This window comes from Vigna unguiculata, chromosome 5 (genome assembly GCF_004118075.2).
Source record: "Vigna unguiculata cultivar IT97K-499-35 chromosome 5, ASM411807v1, whole genome shotgun sequence".
Lineage (NCBI taxonomy): Eukaryota > Viridiplantae > Streptophyta > Magnoliopsida > Fabales > Fabaceae > Vigna > Vigna unguiculata.
Window position 1 is genome coordinate 39,249,832 of NC_040283.1, and position 19,742 is coordinate 39,269,573.

The window sequence follows — 19,742 nt, forward strand, 5'->3', positions numbered from 1 at the left end:
CGTTCGATCTTGTTACATACATGACATATTGGTTTAGGTATACCTCTTCCCCTACCTCTTCTAAAGTTAGAGCCCCTCCAATTACCTTGTGTCCTTGGGTTGTTGCTTTTGAAATCAGTTTTGGTTGCAAAGTTTGCTAAAGTATTCATTGAAAGATTATTGAAATTGTTCAACTGTTCTATTATGCTTTCAAAAGCCAATAGTTAGGCTTATAAATCAACCCAACTAAGGTTGATTTGATCAGATAATTTGACCACCACCGGATTGTAATCAACATCCAATCCATTCAACGCTTGAATAATCAAATCCGAGTTGGAGATTGGTGATTCTGCCAACTTTTATTTATTAGCAAGGTTCTTCATTTTGAGAAGATATTGATCCATCTTCATTTTTCTTTTGCGAGTGTTGTGAAATTCTGACTTGAGATAGATTGTCTATCATTTTGTGTGTGCACCTGCTAGGCTTTGGTCTTCATCCCAAAGTTCCTTGGAGGTTTCATAGTGCAGCAAGTGTGTTGCAATATCAATGACCATTGAATTTCTTAACCACCCTAGGAGAGCTTGATCTTGTGCAATCCACTCTTCATAGTCATGATTGATTTTTTGAGTTTTGTCACTTGTAGTGACAAACAGTTATGGGCATTCTTTTATTCCTAGTATGTAGCCATCAAGTTTGCAACTTCTTATCAATGAAAGAACTAGTGACTTCCATAAGAGATAGTTATCTCTGTCCAACCTGACAGAAACAATTGTGGGTAAGCCATTTTTATGATTTGTGTTGGCTGTGAAAGATATGATTGGATCGAAAGCCTTCAAGCTTAAGAGCTTTGAAACCATGAAAGATAAAAGGAGAAATATTACACTACTTTTGTATTGCAGATGTTGTGTTTATATAAACACAATACAATGCAATCATAATCTATATAATAAAGTCATCATTGAATACAATAAACAATATAGGTAATAATTGATAATAATGGTTACACATATGAAAAATAATACACGAGCATAATATCAAAGATATTGAGATAATATTATTGACATAATATATCTTATATTAATTATAATAATTAGAATCGTAATTTTCTCTGACTTTTAAGAACATCAAAATTATTTGATTCAATCGTTAATTGGGTTCTATCACTAAAATAGTCTCTAACTCATTTTCATCACAAGATTCTCAAATTTTCTTGATAAAAAATTTAATTCTTGTGTAATTCGGTCAACAATCTTTAGCTTAATTGATATTCTATTACATTAATCCTGAATTACTCTAAGCAAAAACTTTTGCTAGTTATTTATTTTTTAGTTTCTTTAATATTTTCATATGATTCATTTTAAGTATTTTAGTAAAGTTTTTTTTATCTTAAGTTTTTTTCCTAAAGTACTTTTTTCTTATCTTGAATTTGTATGACAATTAGTGTGCAAATAATTATAACTTCTAATCGAGTGCTTAAAGAAAGGGGTAAAACTACTATAATCTTTCTGGGATTAATGGGTCACATAGGTGTTTGACTAAATAAAATGAAATCGTAGTTATTTAAGTGTTAAATATATCTACACATTTAAGTTTTATAATAGATAAAATTCTATAAACATCACTTATACTCTATTTTTTACTAAATCTATTTTTTTAGCTTTTTTTTTTCACTTTTCTTATCTCTTGTAACTATATATAAGTCAGGAAAATTTGGCTGGAAAGTTGAAAATAGTTTGAAAAATAAAATAAAAAATTCATGGTATGCATCACAGTTTTTTCCTCCAACACACAGTAATGGACAAACCGCAGACACAGCGAGGTCCTCTTCTCCTGACTCATAAAAACAGCGCCATCTCTCTCGCACGTGCCGCACGTGCCTCGCCGCAATCTAAATTCCGTTTTATTCCTCTATAATAATACCATACCAGAGATCGCTGCCTCAGACGAAGAGAGAAAAGGCTTAAATCATCAACTCACGGCAAAGCCCGACCCGAACCTCAGGATCCGAACCCGGGTATTCTCAGCAAATGGAGTCAATACTGGGTCGGGCTCTCGAGTACACTCTCAAGTACTGGCTCAAATCCTTCTCCCGAGACCAGTTCAAGTTGCAGGGACGCACCGTTCACCTCTCCAATTTAGGTACCTTCAAATCCAAATTCAAATCCAAATTTCGAACTCCAATTTCATTTCACCGACTTTGATTTGATTCTCGCTCTCAGATATCGACGGCGACGCCTTGCATTCCAGTGTCGGATTGCCGCCGGCGCTCAACGTTGCCACTGCCAAAGTCGGCAAACTAGAGATAACAGTTGAGTTGCTTACGGTAACTGATTATGTTTCACTTCTTCGCTGTGTTTCCGATCGTGAATTGTGATTTGCTGTTTGTGGCCTTTTTTGCAGCTTCCGTCTGTGAGCAATGTACAGACGGAGCCAATCGTCGTGCATATTGATAGACTCGATCTGGTTCTCGAGGAGAATTCTGATTTTGATGCATCGCTTAGTTCGAACTGGTAAACAATGAAACGAGGCTGGTGATGCTTTATGCTTTTTGCTGCCGTTAGTTTCACATTTTTTGCTTTTGTCGATTACTGCAGTTCCACGCTGTCGGCTGCCTCTTCCAAGGGAAGTGGTTATGGTTTCGCTGATAAGGTTTGAGCTTGCTTCTGCTCTTTGTTTATCTAATTATGAGTTCATATATGCGCATGCTGATAACGGGTTGTTCGTAGTCAAATCATGCTTCGGTTGATTTTGTAGTCAGTTTTAACAAAGTTTGGGGGATTTGAATTTGAACATTTATATTGTGAGGCAAAATTCTTAATAACATAGTAAAGATGTAGGCAAAGATAATTTATTGATAATTTTAGTAAGGAGAGATTACTAATTTTAGTCTATTATCGAGCCTAATAGAGGACAAAGATGCGCTGAAAGATTGCAACATTGCAATGCTGTTCAGCCTAATAATTTTATCCTTTCTATTAGGTTTGAAATTCCTAGGCTGATCAATTGTCCATGAATGCAACTTGTTTGATTGTTACTAGTTCTTACTGACTGGGGACGATTGTCAGATTGCAGATGGCATGACTATACAAATTCAAACAGTTAATCTATTGCTTGAAACTTGTGGTGGTTCTCGTCGCCAAGGCCAAGGGGGAGCAACATGGTAAGTTCTTGATACCAGCCAGTGCTCTGAACCATTGCTCTCTATTCAATATCTTCTTTAGCATTCAATAATTTATGCTTTACCAACTCCTATGTAGCAATGACATTGACACGGACACGAACACTTCGACACGTGTAGTCTCTAAAATGTAGGACACACGGACACAAATCTATATATTAGATCATTATGTATTTACATCCTCCAAATCATCTATAAACAAGATTAGTCAAATATAATAATCTAAACACATTGTTAACACAAAAATGAATCTAATCTGTCTATCTAATATCCAAAAAGCAAAAAGTAGTGATAATATAAGATTTGTTTTGTATTTCTATAATCATAATAGAAACTTATGTAATAAGTTTACAAGTTTATGGATTTTTTAGAAAATCTTTGGATTTGTGGTTATTAACATAGTGTTGAAGCCATGTCAAAGACAAAAAGATGTCTTTTCAAATTGAACACTTCCCTGATACGTGTGTCGTACAAGACACCTCATTTATGAGGCGTGTCCGAGCTTCATAGACCAACCCTACTAAGTTTTGATACTAGTATCTTGTTCCCAGCTGGGATTGATGCAATATCTAAAGTGGGTTTCTTGCAATGGCGTTAGAATATAGTGGGTGATTCAGAAGGGGCAGTCTTAATTCTTTAGCATAGACCTGATGGGTGATAGATTTTGCTGTGTTTGTCTCAAAGACTGTTTATAAATGAAACTGTGTGTGACTCGCAGGGCACCACCTATGGCATCTATCACCATACGCAACCTTTTGTTGTATACTACAAATGAAAACTGGCAGGTAATTATTTAAAATCGCTGGCGTTCTGATTCTACTTGCATATAGCACTTCATTGAAGAACTTTTCCAACCAGGTTGTAAATCTTAAGGAAGCGCGGGAATTCTCCACTAACAAGAAGTACATATATGTCTTCAAAGTAATATATCTTCCCCTTCACTAGTTTTAATCTATCAGTATTTAATCTGTATCGTGTGATTTTATGTCCTTTCGCATCTCTCTTCTATATTATAGGTTTCATTTCATTACAAGATTAGCATTCTTTCACAAAAACTATTTTGTGCTATATCCTCAATGTTGATGGTACTGTGTTGCCTATATGTGTATTACCGTATAACTATTCTCACGTTTTTATGTTCTGCCCAGAAACTGGAATGGCAATCTTTGTCTATTGATCTTTTACCTCATCCCGACATGTTCACAGAAGCTACTCTAGACCTCTCTGAGGAGGGGTCAAACCTTAGGGATGATGATGGTGCAAAGCGTGTATTCTTTGGAGGAGAGCGTTTTATAGAAGGAATATCAGGAGAAGCATATGTAATTAATGCAGTTCCCCCTACACGTTTTAATCATCTGTTTTATTACAGTATTTTGTGAATCATGACATATAGCTTGACTTTCTCATTACCAGATCACAATTCAGAGAACTGAGTTGAATAGCCCACTTGGGCTTGAAGTTCAATTGCACATCAACGAAGCTGTTTGCCCTGCATTAAGCGAACCAGGTTAGTAAAAGGGTACATTTTGGGTTTCTTGAATATTGAATTCATATACAAATGGCGAGATATGACATGGGAATGGTACAAATATGAGCAGGACTACGTGCACTTCTCAGATTTATGACTGGGGTTTATGTTTGTCTAAACAGGGGTGATGTTGATTCCAAGGTCAGCATTTTTCACATTGTCTTAACTTTTCCCACCTTTGAGAACATCTCAGTAGTTTGTCTAGCACAATATTATATTTCATTTTTGGATTTCTCTAAATATGTATGTAACTGTATCATGACAGCGATCCACTGAAGCAGCTGGGCGTTCTCTTGTCTCGATTGTCGTAGATCATATATTTCTTTGTATTAAAGATACTGGTTTGTCGTTAACCACATAGTCTTTTTATGTTAATCTTTGTCTTCTTGAATTATTTTTAAAATCCTAACTTTGGATATATCATTGCTCGCACAATGATCTAACTATTATCATTGATTTGCAGAATTCCAGCTTGAGCTTTTGATGCAGTCTCTCTTTTTTTCTCGGGTATGTCTTTTGATGTTTTTTTTCTGAGACCATCTTATACTTTTTCTCACATTTTTTTTTCTTGGCTACTTGTCCATATTAATCTCGATACTGATGCTGGCTACCTTGGCCTTATCTAATAGGTAGAATGGAAACCTTGAGCCAAAAATAAAGTCATATAGAGACTTATATTTTCCTTTGAGACTCTCTTTGGGGGCTTAAGACACCTTATATAAGTTTAGTTTATTTGGGTCCTTTGGATGCTCGTAGAGTAATAAGATGTTGATGGTAACCCTCTGTAGTGGGTGTATACATGTCATTTTCACATCTGATATGAATAATTCAGAAATAAAAAAACTGTAAACAAAAAATATATGCAGGGTATGTGATTTTGGCATGATAAGTTATTTTTTATTTTTTTAATTAGTAACTAAGTATTTATAGTGCTATTTATGAGCCAATTATTTGGAAAGCTTAAGCTATTAGGTGAAGGCACATGATTAATATTATATCCAACAAATCTCCTTAAGCGGGAACCTTTGGGCTTGAAGCTTGGATAAGGCAAATGTCTATTTGTTGACTTTGAGGCAATAAGAACTGAAGTCTAGACTATATAGTCTCTGCAGTTTTTTCATGCTTCAACCCCAAAGAGCTCTTGCAAAATGGTTGTCTCAGAAAAATAATATAAAACCATATATGTGTCTTCATCCAGTAGCTTATCCTTTTGGGATTGTTGGTTCATGGGAATGCCATTTACAATAATCATATTTGGCTCACTCTTCAATGTCATATCTCCATGTTTGTCACCGACTATTGTGCAATGTTATCAGACCTTCAGTTGTAATAGAGTTATATCGTCGACTGACTATCCTTGCAGGCCAGTCTTTCTGAAGGAGATAATGATAATAACTTGACAAGAATTACAATTGGTGGCTTATTTTTAAGGTTTGTGTTTCTGTGCCCTCTCTGAATAATAATTATTAAAAGAATTCACCAAGTTTTGCCTGAGTGTATGGGCAGGTGTTAGTGTGTATTTCAATGATTTCATGCTCATAGGATTTGATTAAAAGCTGGGAGTGGGAGTGTACTTGTCTGAATATATTGGCAATGAGATACTTTGGTTGAATTGAGAGAAGTTATTGTGATTGAAAATGAGAAAATGAAAATGATAAGCAATATGCCCCACTTATTAATCAATTTGGTTGGACCTGATTAACAACTTTTTTTTTTGTGCTGACTGGACTAATTGTTACTAAGGAAATAATCTGTACTCAGTACATATTGGAATGCAGGGACACCTTTTGTAGTCCTCCATGTATCTTAGTGCAACCATCAATGCAAGCTGGCACTAGAGATGCTTTCCGTGTGCCAGAATTTGGTATTAATTATCAACGTATTCTTGAAAAGAAGTAACTACCCAGGCTATGCATTTATTATTTGCTCACTTCCCTTCTCTCCTTTCTTTTTCAGCCAGAAGCTTTTGCCCTCCAATATATCCTTTACAAGAACAGCAGTGGCAATTGAATGAGGGAACCCCTCTAATTTGCCTCCATGCTCTTAAGATCATGCCCTCTCCACTTCCACCATCCTTTGCTTCTGAAACTGTTATTGACTGCCAGCCACTTGTGGTATGTGCAGGATCCTTCGATAAATGGCTTGTTATAAACTTAAAAATTGAATCAATTCTGTACTTACTTTTGCCAATGATACAATTTGATAATCTTTCCATATTTTTAGATTCATCTCCAGGAAGAATCATGTCTGAGGATATCCTCTTTATTAGCTGACGGTATTGTTGTCAATCCTGGTGATATTTTACCCGATTTCTCGGTGAAGTCTTTTATTTTCAATCTCAAGGGACTGGATATTACAGTTCCTTTTGACGAGACCAAATTGGATATTTCCAAAAATGACATGGACAATACAGTTCAGACCTCCTTTTCTGGAGCAAAACTTCATATTGAAAGCCTTTTCTTTGTAAATTCACCCTCACTGAAATTGAAAATGCTGAACCTGGAGAAGGATCCTGCTTGCTTTAGTCTTTGGGAAGGTCAACCAATTGATGCTAGCCAGGAGAAATGGACTGCTAGAGCATCCCAGCTTACTTTGTCTCTGGAAGCATGCATTGATGGACCTGGATGTCAAAATTCTCTTGGACAGACGGCAGGATTGTGGAGATGTGTTGATCTGAAAGATGCTTGCATAGAAGTGGCTATGGCAACTGCTGATGGCAGTCCCTTGTTACAAGTTCCCCCGCCTGGAGGTATTGTCAGGGTTGGAGTTGCTTGTGAACAGTATCTGTCCAACACTTCTGTTGAACAATTGTTTTTTGTCCTGGATCTATATGGTTATTTTGGGAGAGTTAGTGAAAAGATAGCAATGGCTGGAAAAAGAAAACAATTGGAGGACATTAGGGACAAATCCTTTGGTGGAAAGCTGATGGACAAGGTTCCTAGTGATGCTGCTGTCAGTTTATCAGTGAAAAATCTTCAACTTCGATTTCTGGAGTCATCTTCTGTTAATATTGAGGGGATGCCTTTAGTGCAGTTTCTTGGAGATGATCTATTTACTAGTGCCACTCATAGAACCCTTGGAGGTGCTATTATTGTTTCAACTATTCTACGTTGGGAGACTGTTGAGATAAGTTGTGTAGATGCTGAGGGGCTCTTGCCGTGTGAAAAGGCCTCATTCTTGTGTTCTAAGGAAAATGCTCCCTCACTGAGCGATAATGGATATCCTCAGCTAAGAACTGTTTTTTGGGTGCATAAGAATGAGAAGCATCTATTGAATGGAAACGCTCATTCAGTCCCTTTTCTAGATATAACCATGGAGCATGTAATACCATTATATGAACAAGACTTGGAATCTCATAGTTTAAATGTCTCAGCCTCTGTATCTGGTGTTCGTCTTGGTGGTGGAATGAACTATGCTGAAGCCCTCCTGCATAGGTTTGGAATACTTGGGCCTGATGGAGCTCCCGGAATGGGTCTTTGTAAAGGATTGGAAAACTTACAAAAAGGACCGTTGTCAAAACTTTTTAAGGCAACTCCCCTCATTGTTGATGATTCAGAAGATGGTATGAAACAAACTATGTTGTCTAAATTTCTGTAGTTGGTTAATGTGCTTAATACATAAAAAGTTTGTTTCTTAATTCATCTTGGGCATGTTTGTTCGCTCTATTTAAATAACTTTCCTTCCTATTTTTTCACCAGTTGGAAGTATGATAGAAGGGAAAGAAGCCGCTTTTCCCCAATTGAAGAAGCCTGATGATGTGGATGTAACTATAGAATTGAGAGACTGGTTATTTGCCCTTGAAGATACACAAGAGACAGCTGAAAGATGGTGGTTCTCCAGCCATGAAGATGAAGACAGAGAAGAGAGGAGTTGGCATGCATCTTTCCATGGTTTACGAGTAAATGCAAAAAGTAGCCCACCAAATGTTCCAGATGGAAAAATACAAGTGCAAAGAATAAAACAACATCCAGTAGAATTGATTACGGTAAAGAAATATTTTTCTTTCTGTTTTTAAAGTTGTAATGTGTATGTTTATAAATTTCTTCTCCAACCTTCGGCAGAATCAAAGATTTGCTTTTTGCTTTCAAGAATAATATATTTTTGGTTGACTCTATAAAGGAGATAAAGCAAAATTAACACTTGCTAAACAAAATAGCTCAACATTTTGTCAGACATCACATCCAGTAGGAATTGTAAAACTTGAAAAACACTCTATTTTTGTGATTAGGACGGTGGGGGATAGCTTAGATGGATAATTATATCAGTTACATTTTTCTGTTGACTAGTTACTATTAGGGTTAAAATCGGAACATCTGTTGGAAGACATATTTATGTCCTTGGTTTTAATAAAATATCCTGTAAAAAACTTGTTGCTTCTCATGCCTTGAAGTGAATCATATTTCTGTATATATGTTATTTTTTGTTTTTTTCCAGATACCTTTTTTAATTTCTCCATGTTGTCAAAATCAGAATAACTTATTTCATTACTTCGGTTAAATGGACAGAACATATCTATGAGTAAAGACTTTGCTCTTAATGGTCAGAACACATTTAAAATTCACTTAACCAGTAGATTTTTAAATATCATGCAATGTGGTTTTTCTCTGATTTATATACTTAAATATCCCAAAACTCAGAATCCTTATTAGTTGGTTTATTTTTGTAGCTTCTCATTTCTGTTTCTTGTCTTTAAGATGTGATCTACTCCTATCACTCCTCTTACATAATGAGGCGACGTTTGCAGGTTGGAGTTCAAGGTCTGCAAATCTTGAAGCCTCATTTACAAAAGGGCATTCCTTCATCAATGCTAATTGCAAATGGGGGTAAAGAATCTACGGACGCAGTTGGAGGAATTGGTGTTGAAGTTCGCTTGATTTTAGGTGCGGAGAATGTTGATGATGAACTGGCTAATTGGGAAGTGGAAAACCTAAAGTTCTCTGTCAAACAACCGGTAATGAGAATGTCATATTATGGCACGTTGTCTCCTTTTTATATGAAGGTTGTGTCTGATATGCTTTCTTTATGCAGATTGAGGCAGTTGTAACCAAGGATGAGGTTCAGCACCTTACTTTTCTGTGCAAATCTGAAATTGACTCAATTGGCCGGATAACTGCTGGAATTATTCGGTTGCTGAAGTTAGAAGGTTCTATTGGCCAGTCAGTAATTGATCAACTTGGGCACCTAGGTAAGTTATTAAATTATGCATTGAATTCTTTCTCATCAGATACAAAATCTCATTATTATAAGCTGCATTAGTGGAACCTTAGCCTTTCCTAAAGTTGGGAAGTGATATGATTTTATCTCCCAAAACTGCATTTTCATACAGCGCGGAAGATAGATTTAAGACTTGAGGTATAATATTCTGAACTAACTGGTATGACATATAGATCAAACAGAGTAAATGTGCAGGACTAGAAGCCATCAAATTTATAGGAAATGGATAATTCTTTAAACCCAGTGTCTGCGTATCGAATCCAATGGACAGTTATATGGATGAAAACCGTAGCCGACTACCATATATAATAGTAATATACAATACAGACTCTGACTCTGTTAACCCTCAAAAAACCAATGTTTAAGGGAGCTAATACCAGAAGTCTAAGGTTAAAGATGGTGTGACTTGAACAAATTTCAATTCATAGATGTACAATAAATAATACATGTAATAGTAATAGTAATTGTCTGGAGTTTCTCATGAATTGGAGACTTAATTGTGGTTACTATTCGAGCAAATCACATGGCTTTCGCAGACTCCTATTGTTCCTAATTTCGAGGATTTTCCAAGCTGAATCACTTAATGCCTATTTGCGTTCAAATTTCAACGTCCAAAAACATTTTGCTTTGACAAAAATTGAGTAGGAAAATGTGATTTTACATAGGAACTCGTTCTCAGACAAAACAGAACCTTAGCTTATATCCTTTGGTAATTTTCTAATAACGATTTGATCATCTGCAGGAAGTGAAGGCATTGATAAGATTTTCTCTCCGGAAAAGGTTAGCAGAGACGGAAGTGTTGGCAGTAGAGGAATTTCTCCACTGCCAATTCTCATAAATGAGGAATCTCACAGAACTTCGGAACAAACATTAACTTTGCTCGAGGAAGCACTTGTGGACTCACAGGCTAAACTTAATGATTTAATCAGTGATATTAGTACTTCAGACTCTTCTTCTCAACACCTTACCATTCTCCAACTGGGTCAAAAGATAGAGACTATGCATGACTTATTGATGCAATTACGGCACCAACTTTAAGGTTCCTCTCTCTGCCATTTTTGCTGTATATTTTATAGTCAAAATGTTTTTATTCACATTATAGATTACAGTATTGTGTATATAGGATATAAATCATTGTTGAGTGTTGTACAAGCTAGGCAGCCGCCATGGCTCTTCATTGATGTAACAAATTTTGTTCCCTTCACCAAACAACGTAATCAATGGTTGAGATATCTTTTTTGGGAGTTTAATGTGTGTGGAAGGGGAAGATCCAGATTTTCTGAATATTTTGCTACCAACAAAAAATCTTCCCCTTTGTGATTAATTAATTCGGAAAGAAATCACAGTAACTCTGCCATAGAGAAATACTAAACACTAAAAGCATACAGAGTAGAAAAAAAAATAGCAACTTTAACTGCGCAAAACCAAAAATCATAATAAAATCTTAAACGGTGTTTTTACTAAACTTAATCAAATATATTCTATTAGGTTTTAACTTCTTTAAAAAAGCAGATAATTTTTTATACAATGTTTATAAAAAGTTCAAATAAACTTAAGACGATAAAACAGTAATAAATAAAATAATATTTAATATAACTTTAAATAATTAGATTACAATTGTTGAATTCTTAATTAGTAATTATAATAGTGTTTCTCATATTTTAAGAATCAAATCAATGATAATAGTGTTTTTAATTAAAAATGTCTTGCAGAGTAAAAAATATATGGCAATTCTTTATTACCAAATAATAGAACACTTTAAAATTTCAATTCTTACCAAATCAATAGAACACTCTAAAGATGTGCAAGAGCATATCCAGGTGTTCAGAAGGAGTTTGTTTTAAGGAACGTGTTACACTTTCTTGAAGCACATCAGAAATACTGTAATCAGAAATGTCATTCTTAAATAAAACAAATTGGGTAAGCTTTAAATGATTTTAGAAACATTCTATAAATCTTAAAATGAAAAAAGTTCAAATAATATCAAAATATGATTTTTCATGTCCCATGAAAATACAACCTTACCACCCTTTTACATGGAAAAAGAATATAACATCTTGAAACTATAAATCTTAAAATGGAAATAAAAAAGTTCAAATGAGAACAAAATATGATTTTTCACGTCCCATGAAAATACAACCTTATCACCATAGGAAAAAGAATATAACATGAAAAATGATACAATATAATGTTACTACTTATATGGAAAATCGGAAAATATCGCAACAAATATGACAATATATACTTCTCTGATTTCCATTCTAAAAGGTAACTTAATCTGAAAAAAAAGAGCAGGAAAACGATTGACCAACTACTCACTGCATATTTCGAATGTAGAAAAATACATTGACCACACATGACCAACGTTTAAGATCTACGCTACTAAACAATTTAACTCAAACCCCCTTCAAAAATATCATCTCGCATAATGGAAGATCATTAGGAACTTCACACGCAAAACCCTAATTCATTTCGAAAATATTTTGCATTAAATAATATATTAAAGGGGAAAGAACCATTCGAACTGATTTATGAAAATGCTCTAATAATTGAGTTATCTAAATTGTATAAACCGGCAACATGTGACACATGGCTCAAGGTTTAACTTTTCTTTATTTGAACAACTTCAAAGTTCTAACTGAGTTCTCAGCTGAACCTCATCGAACCAAAATAAACAAACAAACATGCAATAAACAAAGTTCCTGATAAACCATAAATGCCCTCATTTCTTGACATGCATGAATACAATTTAGGTTGAAGAGTTTGAAACATCATCCCAGCGCCATATTGTCCCATCCTCAGCGCAACTCAATATAGTACTACAACATAACACACAACAGAAGACTAAAGTTAAAAACTACAACAATATTGCATCAAAAATATGAGAATCATCATCAATATATCAAAATCATTACCTTCCATCAAAGGAAGTAGCAGTCTGCCTGATCGGAGCTTTTGATTGAGGATGTGACAACCTGAACAAGGTGACTAAGCATAAGAACTTCATACAGTAGAACACCATTGAAATTTTACAATAAGAATTGGAGTTGTTCATCTCAGAAAGTTGTATAATCTTTTTAATGTAAATATTTATTTGCATATTGCAGATTGTGGTGATAACACACTTAAATTCTGATTGATAACTACATAAACCACCAAAAGAACTGTCTCTAAGTTTTGTTCTTGAAATAATCAGTTGGTAGACAACATACTTTGTAGAAAGTACAGGAGGACATGACTGCAATTCCCAAACAAAAATCTTGCCTTCCCTGTTACCTGAAAGACCCAGAAAATAAAAAATGAACATAAAAAGAGTAAAATCTTGAAAATACAGACTTGCAAGCAAAAGCACTAGTGCAAATTGTCAGAAATATGTGTTCAACAAGTTGTGCAATAATCCATGGTTCCTATCACTATAGGACTGGAACTGATGTAGATACTAGAGAAAATAACAAATTTAAAAAAAAAAATAGCAATCACTCTTACCTACTGTAGCTATGTTTAAATGGAAATCACATGAAAACTTGATGAACCAGATATCACATGCGGGAACGGGGTACTTCTGAAGGACGTCAACCGCACCCTAAACATCCACACACACAGCACAAAAATAATCTGAAGCTGATTAAAACTTAAATGTTATAAAAACAAATGAAATCAGATAATAATAATTATTATTATAACTAACCGTTCCAGTAATTTCTTCCTTCACTTTAGGTTCCCACAAGAGAACTTCATCATCAACACTCTGGAAACATAAAATGATCTATTACTCAAGGAATTGGCAAATTAACTATATCAATAGGAGGAAAACTCAAACTGAAAAATCGATACTATGATTCCTTGTCAAGTGCCCAAAATGGAGGACTTGCTCAAAAACCTCCATAACTTCTCGTCTCCCAATTATTATTAAACTTTTTTAGACAAAGACACTTCACTGAATTATTTCCCATTTAAAATAAGCATCAAGGATAAGTGTAGAAACATCAAATTCAGTAAAGCTACCTCAGCTTGTCTACCAAAGAAAGTCATTAAAATTTATACCATACAAACTTACACCAAAGTTTTATCATAAAAAATTTCAAAATTTAATTTGCCTTTTTAATAAAATAGTATTAGAAAAGCAACTGTTTTACAAAGATACGTGAAGCTGATACTAGTTCCACAACAAACCTAACATTTAATTCCACCAGGAAGAGTAGTCTGATATTGAACAATCACTCACCTTTGAGAGAATAAAATCACCCAACCACCTAGTACAGTCAACATAATTTACATGAACAGAAGCACAGTATACCTGAAAACAGGTATCACTAGAATTAGAAATTATACAAAGATCAATGATATGTACCAAAAATAAATTGTTACTAACAGGATGTTGGACAAATTTTGTTGGGAACTTTGATGGAAGATCTGTCCATGTGAATGATTTTTCTACATATTTCCAGAACTCTGCATAAACGTAAGGAACATGATGGATTAAAATGAAACGGATAATAATAGAGCTTGTACATTACAATTGACTGAATGTGTAAACAGAAACAGGTATAATGTTCCGCACAAGAATTTTTTACAAATTACAAAATAATTGTTTCTTGCAGCATATGTTATTATGAAACAAAATATCAGAGATACAATAAAAAATGTATATCAAATCCATTAAGAATAATTGATTATATGTAACATAGGATAGATAGATAAACAGAGGAGATGGAATATCAAGGAACCCTCAATAGCATTCCTAAAAACATTGACACAATGGTGACATTCAATCCATGTAGGCAACTCCACCTAGTGGAAAAAGAATCACTTTTTTCTTATTTCTTCATTTTCGTTATAACTGATGAAACAGCTATGACTTTTTCACTCTACCCTCTTACCAATCTAATATCAATCAACCATTACTTCAGTTTATGTTTCACTCTGCCATCTTTAGAAAGGTAGCATCAATATCGCTACCACAAAACAAAATATCTTACCCTTCATAGACCATATTTTTACAGTATTATCCATGCCACAACTAGCAATACGATATATATCCGAAGGATGAAAGTCCTACAGTAAGAAACATAAAATTAGTTGGGCTAATCTCCAAAATCCAAATATTATATTATAGCTACGAATAGGTAGGTAAGTAAACAAGCAAAAGGAGTACACTTACAACACTGAGGATTTCATTGCGATGTCCTCCAGCTCCAGCAAATATCAGGATACATATTCCAGTACGAGTATTCCACAACCGGAGAGATTCATCCTGATCAACACTAAATGTCATTAATGAGAAACAAAGGATTCCTTTAAATAGTTAAAATGTGGAGAAGCCAATTACTTTGCTTGCAGATATCACAAGTGATGGTTTTAATGTTTGAGTTCTGACTTCATTTATAGAGTCCCCATGGCCAATAAAACTCTGCAGAGAGATGTCATGTTATGTAGCAGAAGGGATTAGAGCACAACCAATAGATTTTCCATATTATCGAGACAAAAAATACAGTCATAGGCATTTAGCTTGCAGTAATGCCCTCAAAACTCTAAATTAACAATCAACACTAAGGGCAGGCACATATGAGTAAATAACTTAATTAAGCTTTGATTCAGTAAGAACATAAGCACTGCTTCAACGATAAAAAGGTTATCCATGAAGTTGATTGTGAACCACTTTTCCCTTAAGTTTCTTAACATAAGCTAAGAACAATAGATAATGAAGACATTAACCATTTTCATAAGCTCAAGCTAAACTCCAGCAAGGAAACCAATATTTTTTTTCTACGAAAACAAAATTCAGAAAAATGCTAACTTGACCATAAAAATAAAAAGTAAACAGAGCTACCATTAATCAAAGACCACCTTGAATGCATACATATAAAATAAACCGACATAAACTCCATATAATCTCTGACAAAAGCCACCGAAATATAAAAGATCTATAATCACATGTTCATAAGCTTCAAGCAGATTATCACGAGTTCACTACTTTAACCAAAATACCCTGTATATGCTCTCACGGCCCGAATCAATGACTCTGATTATCCCCTTGCTGCCGCCAGCCACAATATATGGACTCCCATCATCACTGCATGCCCAACACACAGTGTAAAAAGACTCATCCTTCTGGTCCACATAAAAACACAAACAAGAAACAAACTTTAGAACACATGCATGTACAGAAAAACAAAAGTTAGAGAAAATAGAGACCGAAGAGTCACTGTTCACTTACATCCTCGTCCACATAAGACTGCAAAACAGCAATAACCCCTCCTTCAAGGCATTGATAAACAGTAATCTAAGGAGTAAGAAGAAGAAAAAAGAAACATTAAAAATTGAAACTTTCGGATTGAAAAGAAAAAAGGTGGCGGAGAAAAAAATAGAGGGCGTACTCGGTTGCCACTAGCAGTGGCGAAAACGTTGAAGTAACGAGAGTCGAGGAAGTTAAAAACGACAGCGTATATAGGGCGATTTCCCTCTTGGAGGCGATTGGTGATTTTGTAGTCTCTCTTTTTCGCCGGAGCCAAAGATCCCACCACAGGCTCACACCCTAAGCCAAATGTTTTTCCCTTTTTAGTCTCTGCTCCCTTTTTAGCCTCTCCTACCATATTTTATTTCTAGTATTCTTTCTTAGTCTTAGGGTTTCAACCAAGAAACATGAGAAAGAAAGAATACAATTTTTTAATTTCTCAGACAAAAAATTAAATAAATAGAGAATTTTATGGGTTATCCGATTAAGATTCGGTTCGACCCGACTTGACTCAGGTTGAAAGTTCCGCATTCTTACTTATATCACAAATAAGAAATTAGTTATTTTACATGTAATTTGTCTAATCTGGACATCAGACATAACATCAGACATGACATCAAACATGACATTAGACATAATATCAGACATGACATCAGATACTGATATACTGATATAAAATTTATATAATCAAAATATCTTTAGGATTAAAATGAAAATTATTTACTATGTCTGATCCTGATGTTAGACATCACTATGTTTGATTCACATAAGAGTTTATATTATGTTCATTAGTATACAATTTATAACGTCACAATGTATTTATGATTAAAATGAAAATTATTTATTATTTTATAATTACTAAGTAATGACTAATTAATGATGGTGATTTTTCATATTTTATATTAAATAGATAATTGTATAGGTTATCCGACCAAAACTCAATTGAAACTGACTTATATTAGAAGGTCCACATCTTAACTTAGAATCACAATTAAATAATTATGCTATTTATTTATATAATTTTTTTGGACTTTCATATTATTTTTTATAATGGGTTAAATATGTTTTCGCTCCCTTAACTTACAATAAATTTTGAAATTAGTCTATTTCAAAATTTTGGACTAATTTAATCCTCCATCTTTCAAAATATGTGGATTTAGTCATTTTAATCAAATTTGGTTAGGTTTATTTAATGTTTCTAGAGCTGTCAAAATGGGTTGGAACCCACGAGCCAACCCGACTCACCACAGGTTTGAGTTGGGTTAGGTTGAAAATTTTTACAATTTTCAGTACGGGTTAATTTTTAACTTAGCTCACCCGGGTTGAACCCGTGGTGAGCCGTGTTGGCTCACCAACCCGCAAATAAAGGATCACACAAGTGTTTTTTATTAAGTTGATTTAAAGAACTAAATCTACTTATTTTGAAAGATGAAGGACTAAATTGGTCCAAAGTTTTGAAATTGACTAATTCCAAAATTTAATGAAAGTTAAATAACCAAAATCATATTTAACCCTTTTATAATTAATGTAAAAAATATTTAGGTATAATTACTGATTTAGTACCCCAACTTTTTGGCTAAGTTCAATTTGGTACCCATACTTTTGGTTTGTTCAATTTAGTACCCAAATTATCTAAAAAGATTCAATTTGGTCCTCTCCCTTAAGTTGAGGTTGAGGTTAACACTGTGTTCGTACAAGACACGTGTCAAGCCATGGAATTTTTAATTTTTTTTAAAAAATTTTAAAACTGTCACGTGTCAGTTTATCATCGTGTCACGTGGCAGCTTACAATCATGACACGTGGTAGTGGTAATAGTTGTTTTCATTTTAGTATCCCAATTTAAATTTTTGGTTCAATTTAGTACCCAAATTTTTTAAAATGATCCAATTTCATCCTTTCCAATTTGAGACAAAATTAGTAACTAAGTTTAATTATAACTTATATATACATGTTAAAATAATTGTTTTGAATTTATACATCAAATCACTACACCTAAATATTCAAATTATTTTATTTTTTACAAGTGTAAAAAATTACAAAGGTTAAAATGTAAAAAGTAAAATAATTTAAGTATTTAGGTGAAATGATTTGATGTATATATTAGAAAAAGTTATTGTAACATGTATATATAAGTTGTAATTAAACTTATTTACTAATTTGGTCTCAAATTGGAGAGGACGAAATTGGATCATTCTAAAAAGTTGGGGTACTAAATTGAATCAAAAATTTAAATTGGGGTACTAAATTGAAAACAACTATTACCACTGTCACGTGTCATTATTGTAAGCTGCCATGTGGCACGATTATAAACTGACACGTGGCAGTTTTTAAATTTTTTGAAAACAATAATAATTTTTTTCTTAAAAACAAAAAATTTTAAAAAAATAAAAAATTTCATGGCTTGACACGTGTCATGTACGGACACGGTGTTAACTCCAACTTAACGGAGATGACCAAATTGAATCTCTTTAGATAATTGGGATACTAAATTGAACAAACCAAAAGTTTGGATACCAAATCAGTAATTATACTAAATATTTATTACACTTTTATAATTAATAAACAACTACTAGTTAATGATTAACTTTTTTTTATAATTAAGGTAAAATAGATAATTTTACGAGATATACAGATTCAAACTCACCTTATTAAAAAAAAAAACTTATTTTATGCTTTTATCAAAATTAAATAATTAAATAAGATTACATGAACAAATTCTACATCATCCCATCCAAATAATTAAATAAGATTCAGTTCAACCCGACTTGACTCAGGTTGAAAGTTCCGCATTCTTACTTAAATAAAAAATTAGTTATTTTACATGCAGTCTGTCTGATCTGGACAGACGTGATGTCAGACATGACGTTAGACGTTGACATCAGACGTGATGTCAGACATGACGTTAGACATTGACATCAGACGTGATATCAGACATGATGTCAGATGTGATGTCAGACATGACGTCAGATATGATATTATAACATTAATCTACTGATATAAAATTTATATTGTCATAATGTCTTTAGAATTAAAATGAAAAATTATTTACTATGTCTGATTCTGATGTCATTGGTATAAAATTTATATTGTCACAATGTCTTTATGATTAAAATGAAAATTATTTACTATTTTTATGATTAATAAGTAATGATTAATTAATAATTGCAATTTTTCATATATTACATTAAATAGATAATATTATAATTATTTGACCAAGTCACAATTGAATCGTATTCATGTCGAAGATGTTTGCATCTTAACTTGTATCATAATGATTTTTCATAATTTATGTTAAATAGGTAAATTTTACAAGTTATCTGATCAAGACTCAACTCAATCCAATTCATATAAAAAATTCAACTCAATCCTATTCATGTTAAAAATATTTGTATCTTGACTTGTATCATAATGATTTTTTGTAATTTACATTAAATAGATCACTCTACTCGTTATTCCAATATTCAAGTGAAGCTGACTCATGTCGAAAAGATATGTACTTTAGCTTGTATCATAATTAAACAATTAAGTTATTTACATGTATCAATTTGTTCGGACCTTATATAAAATTTTTATTTTTATACTGTGTTACGATCAAAATAAAAATTAT

General features: G+C 33.5%; 2 protein-coding genes across 2 annotated transcripts; one reads left to right on the forward strand and one right to left on the reverse strand.

Moving 5' to 3' along the window:
- The first annotated feature begins 1,775 nt into the window (after positions 1 to 1,775).
- LOC114184972 lies at positions 1,776 to 11,149 on the forward strand. The gene is made up of 20 exons (XM_028072415.1): positions 1,776 to 2,118; positions 2,199 to 2,287; positions 2,380 to 2,489; positions 2,574 to 2,628; positions 3,045 to 3,139; positions 3,876 to 3,942; positions 4,016 to 4,078; positions 4,306 to 4,476; positions 4,571 to 4,664; positions 4,756 to 4,826; positions 4,951 to 5,026; positions 5,149 to 5,192; positions 6,049 to 6,116; positions 6,464 to 6,549; positions 6,642 to 6,799; positions 6,909 to 8,247; positions 8,384 to 8,670; positions 9,430 to 9,636; positions 9,714 to 9,870; positions 10,642 to 11,149. The coding sequence occupies exons 1-20, from the start codon at positions 2,007 to 2,009 to the stop codon at positions 10,935 to 10,937; spliced, it is 3,645 nt and encodes a 1,214-aa protein (XP_027928216.1). The 5' UTR covers positions 1,776 to 2,006; the 3' UTR covers positions 10,938 to 11,149.
- Positions 11,150 to 12,424: 1,275 nt separating this feature from the next.
- On the reverse strand, positions 12,425 to 16,571 carry LOC114183613 (polycomb group protein FERTILIZATION-INDEPENDENT ENDOSPERM-like). Its single transcript, XM_028070693.1, has 13 exons — positions 16,277 to 16,571; positions 16,117 to 16,182; positions 15,888 to 16,010; positions 15,229 to 15,309; positions 15,061 to 15,153; positions 14,879 to 14,954; positions 14,272 to 14,351; positions 14,125 to 14,196; positions 13,588 to 13,647; positions 13,386 to 13,482; positions 13,112 to 13,175; positions 12,815 to 12,874; positions 12,425 to 12,718 (listed from the first exon to the last, which is right to left on the reverse strand). Exons 1-13 carry the CDS (start codon positions 16,490 to 16,492, stop codon positions 12,649 to 12,651), a joined length of 1,158 nt encoding a protein of 385 aa, XP_027926494.1. The 5' UTR covers positions 16,493 to 16,571; the 3' UTR covers positions 12,425 to 12,648.
- Positions 16,572 to 19,742: the final 3,171 nt, after the last annotated feature.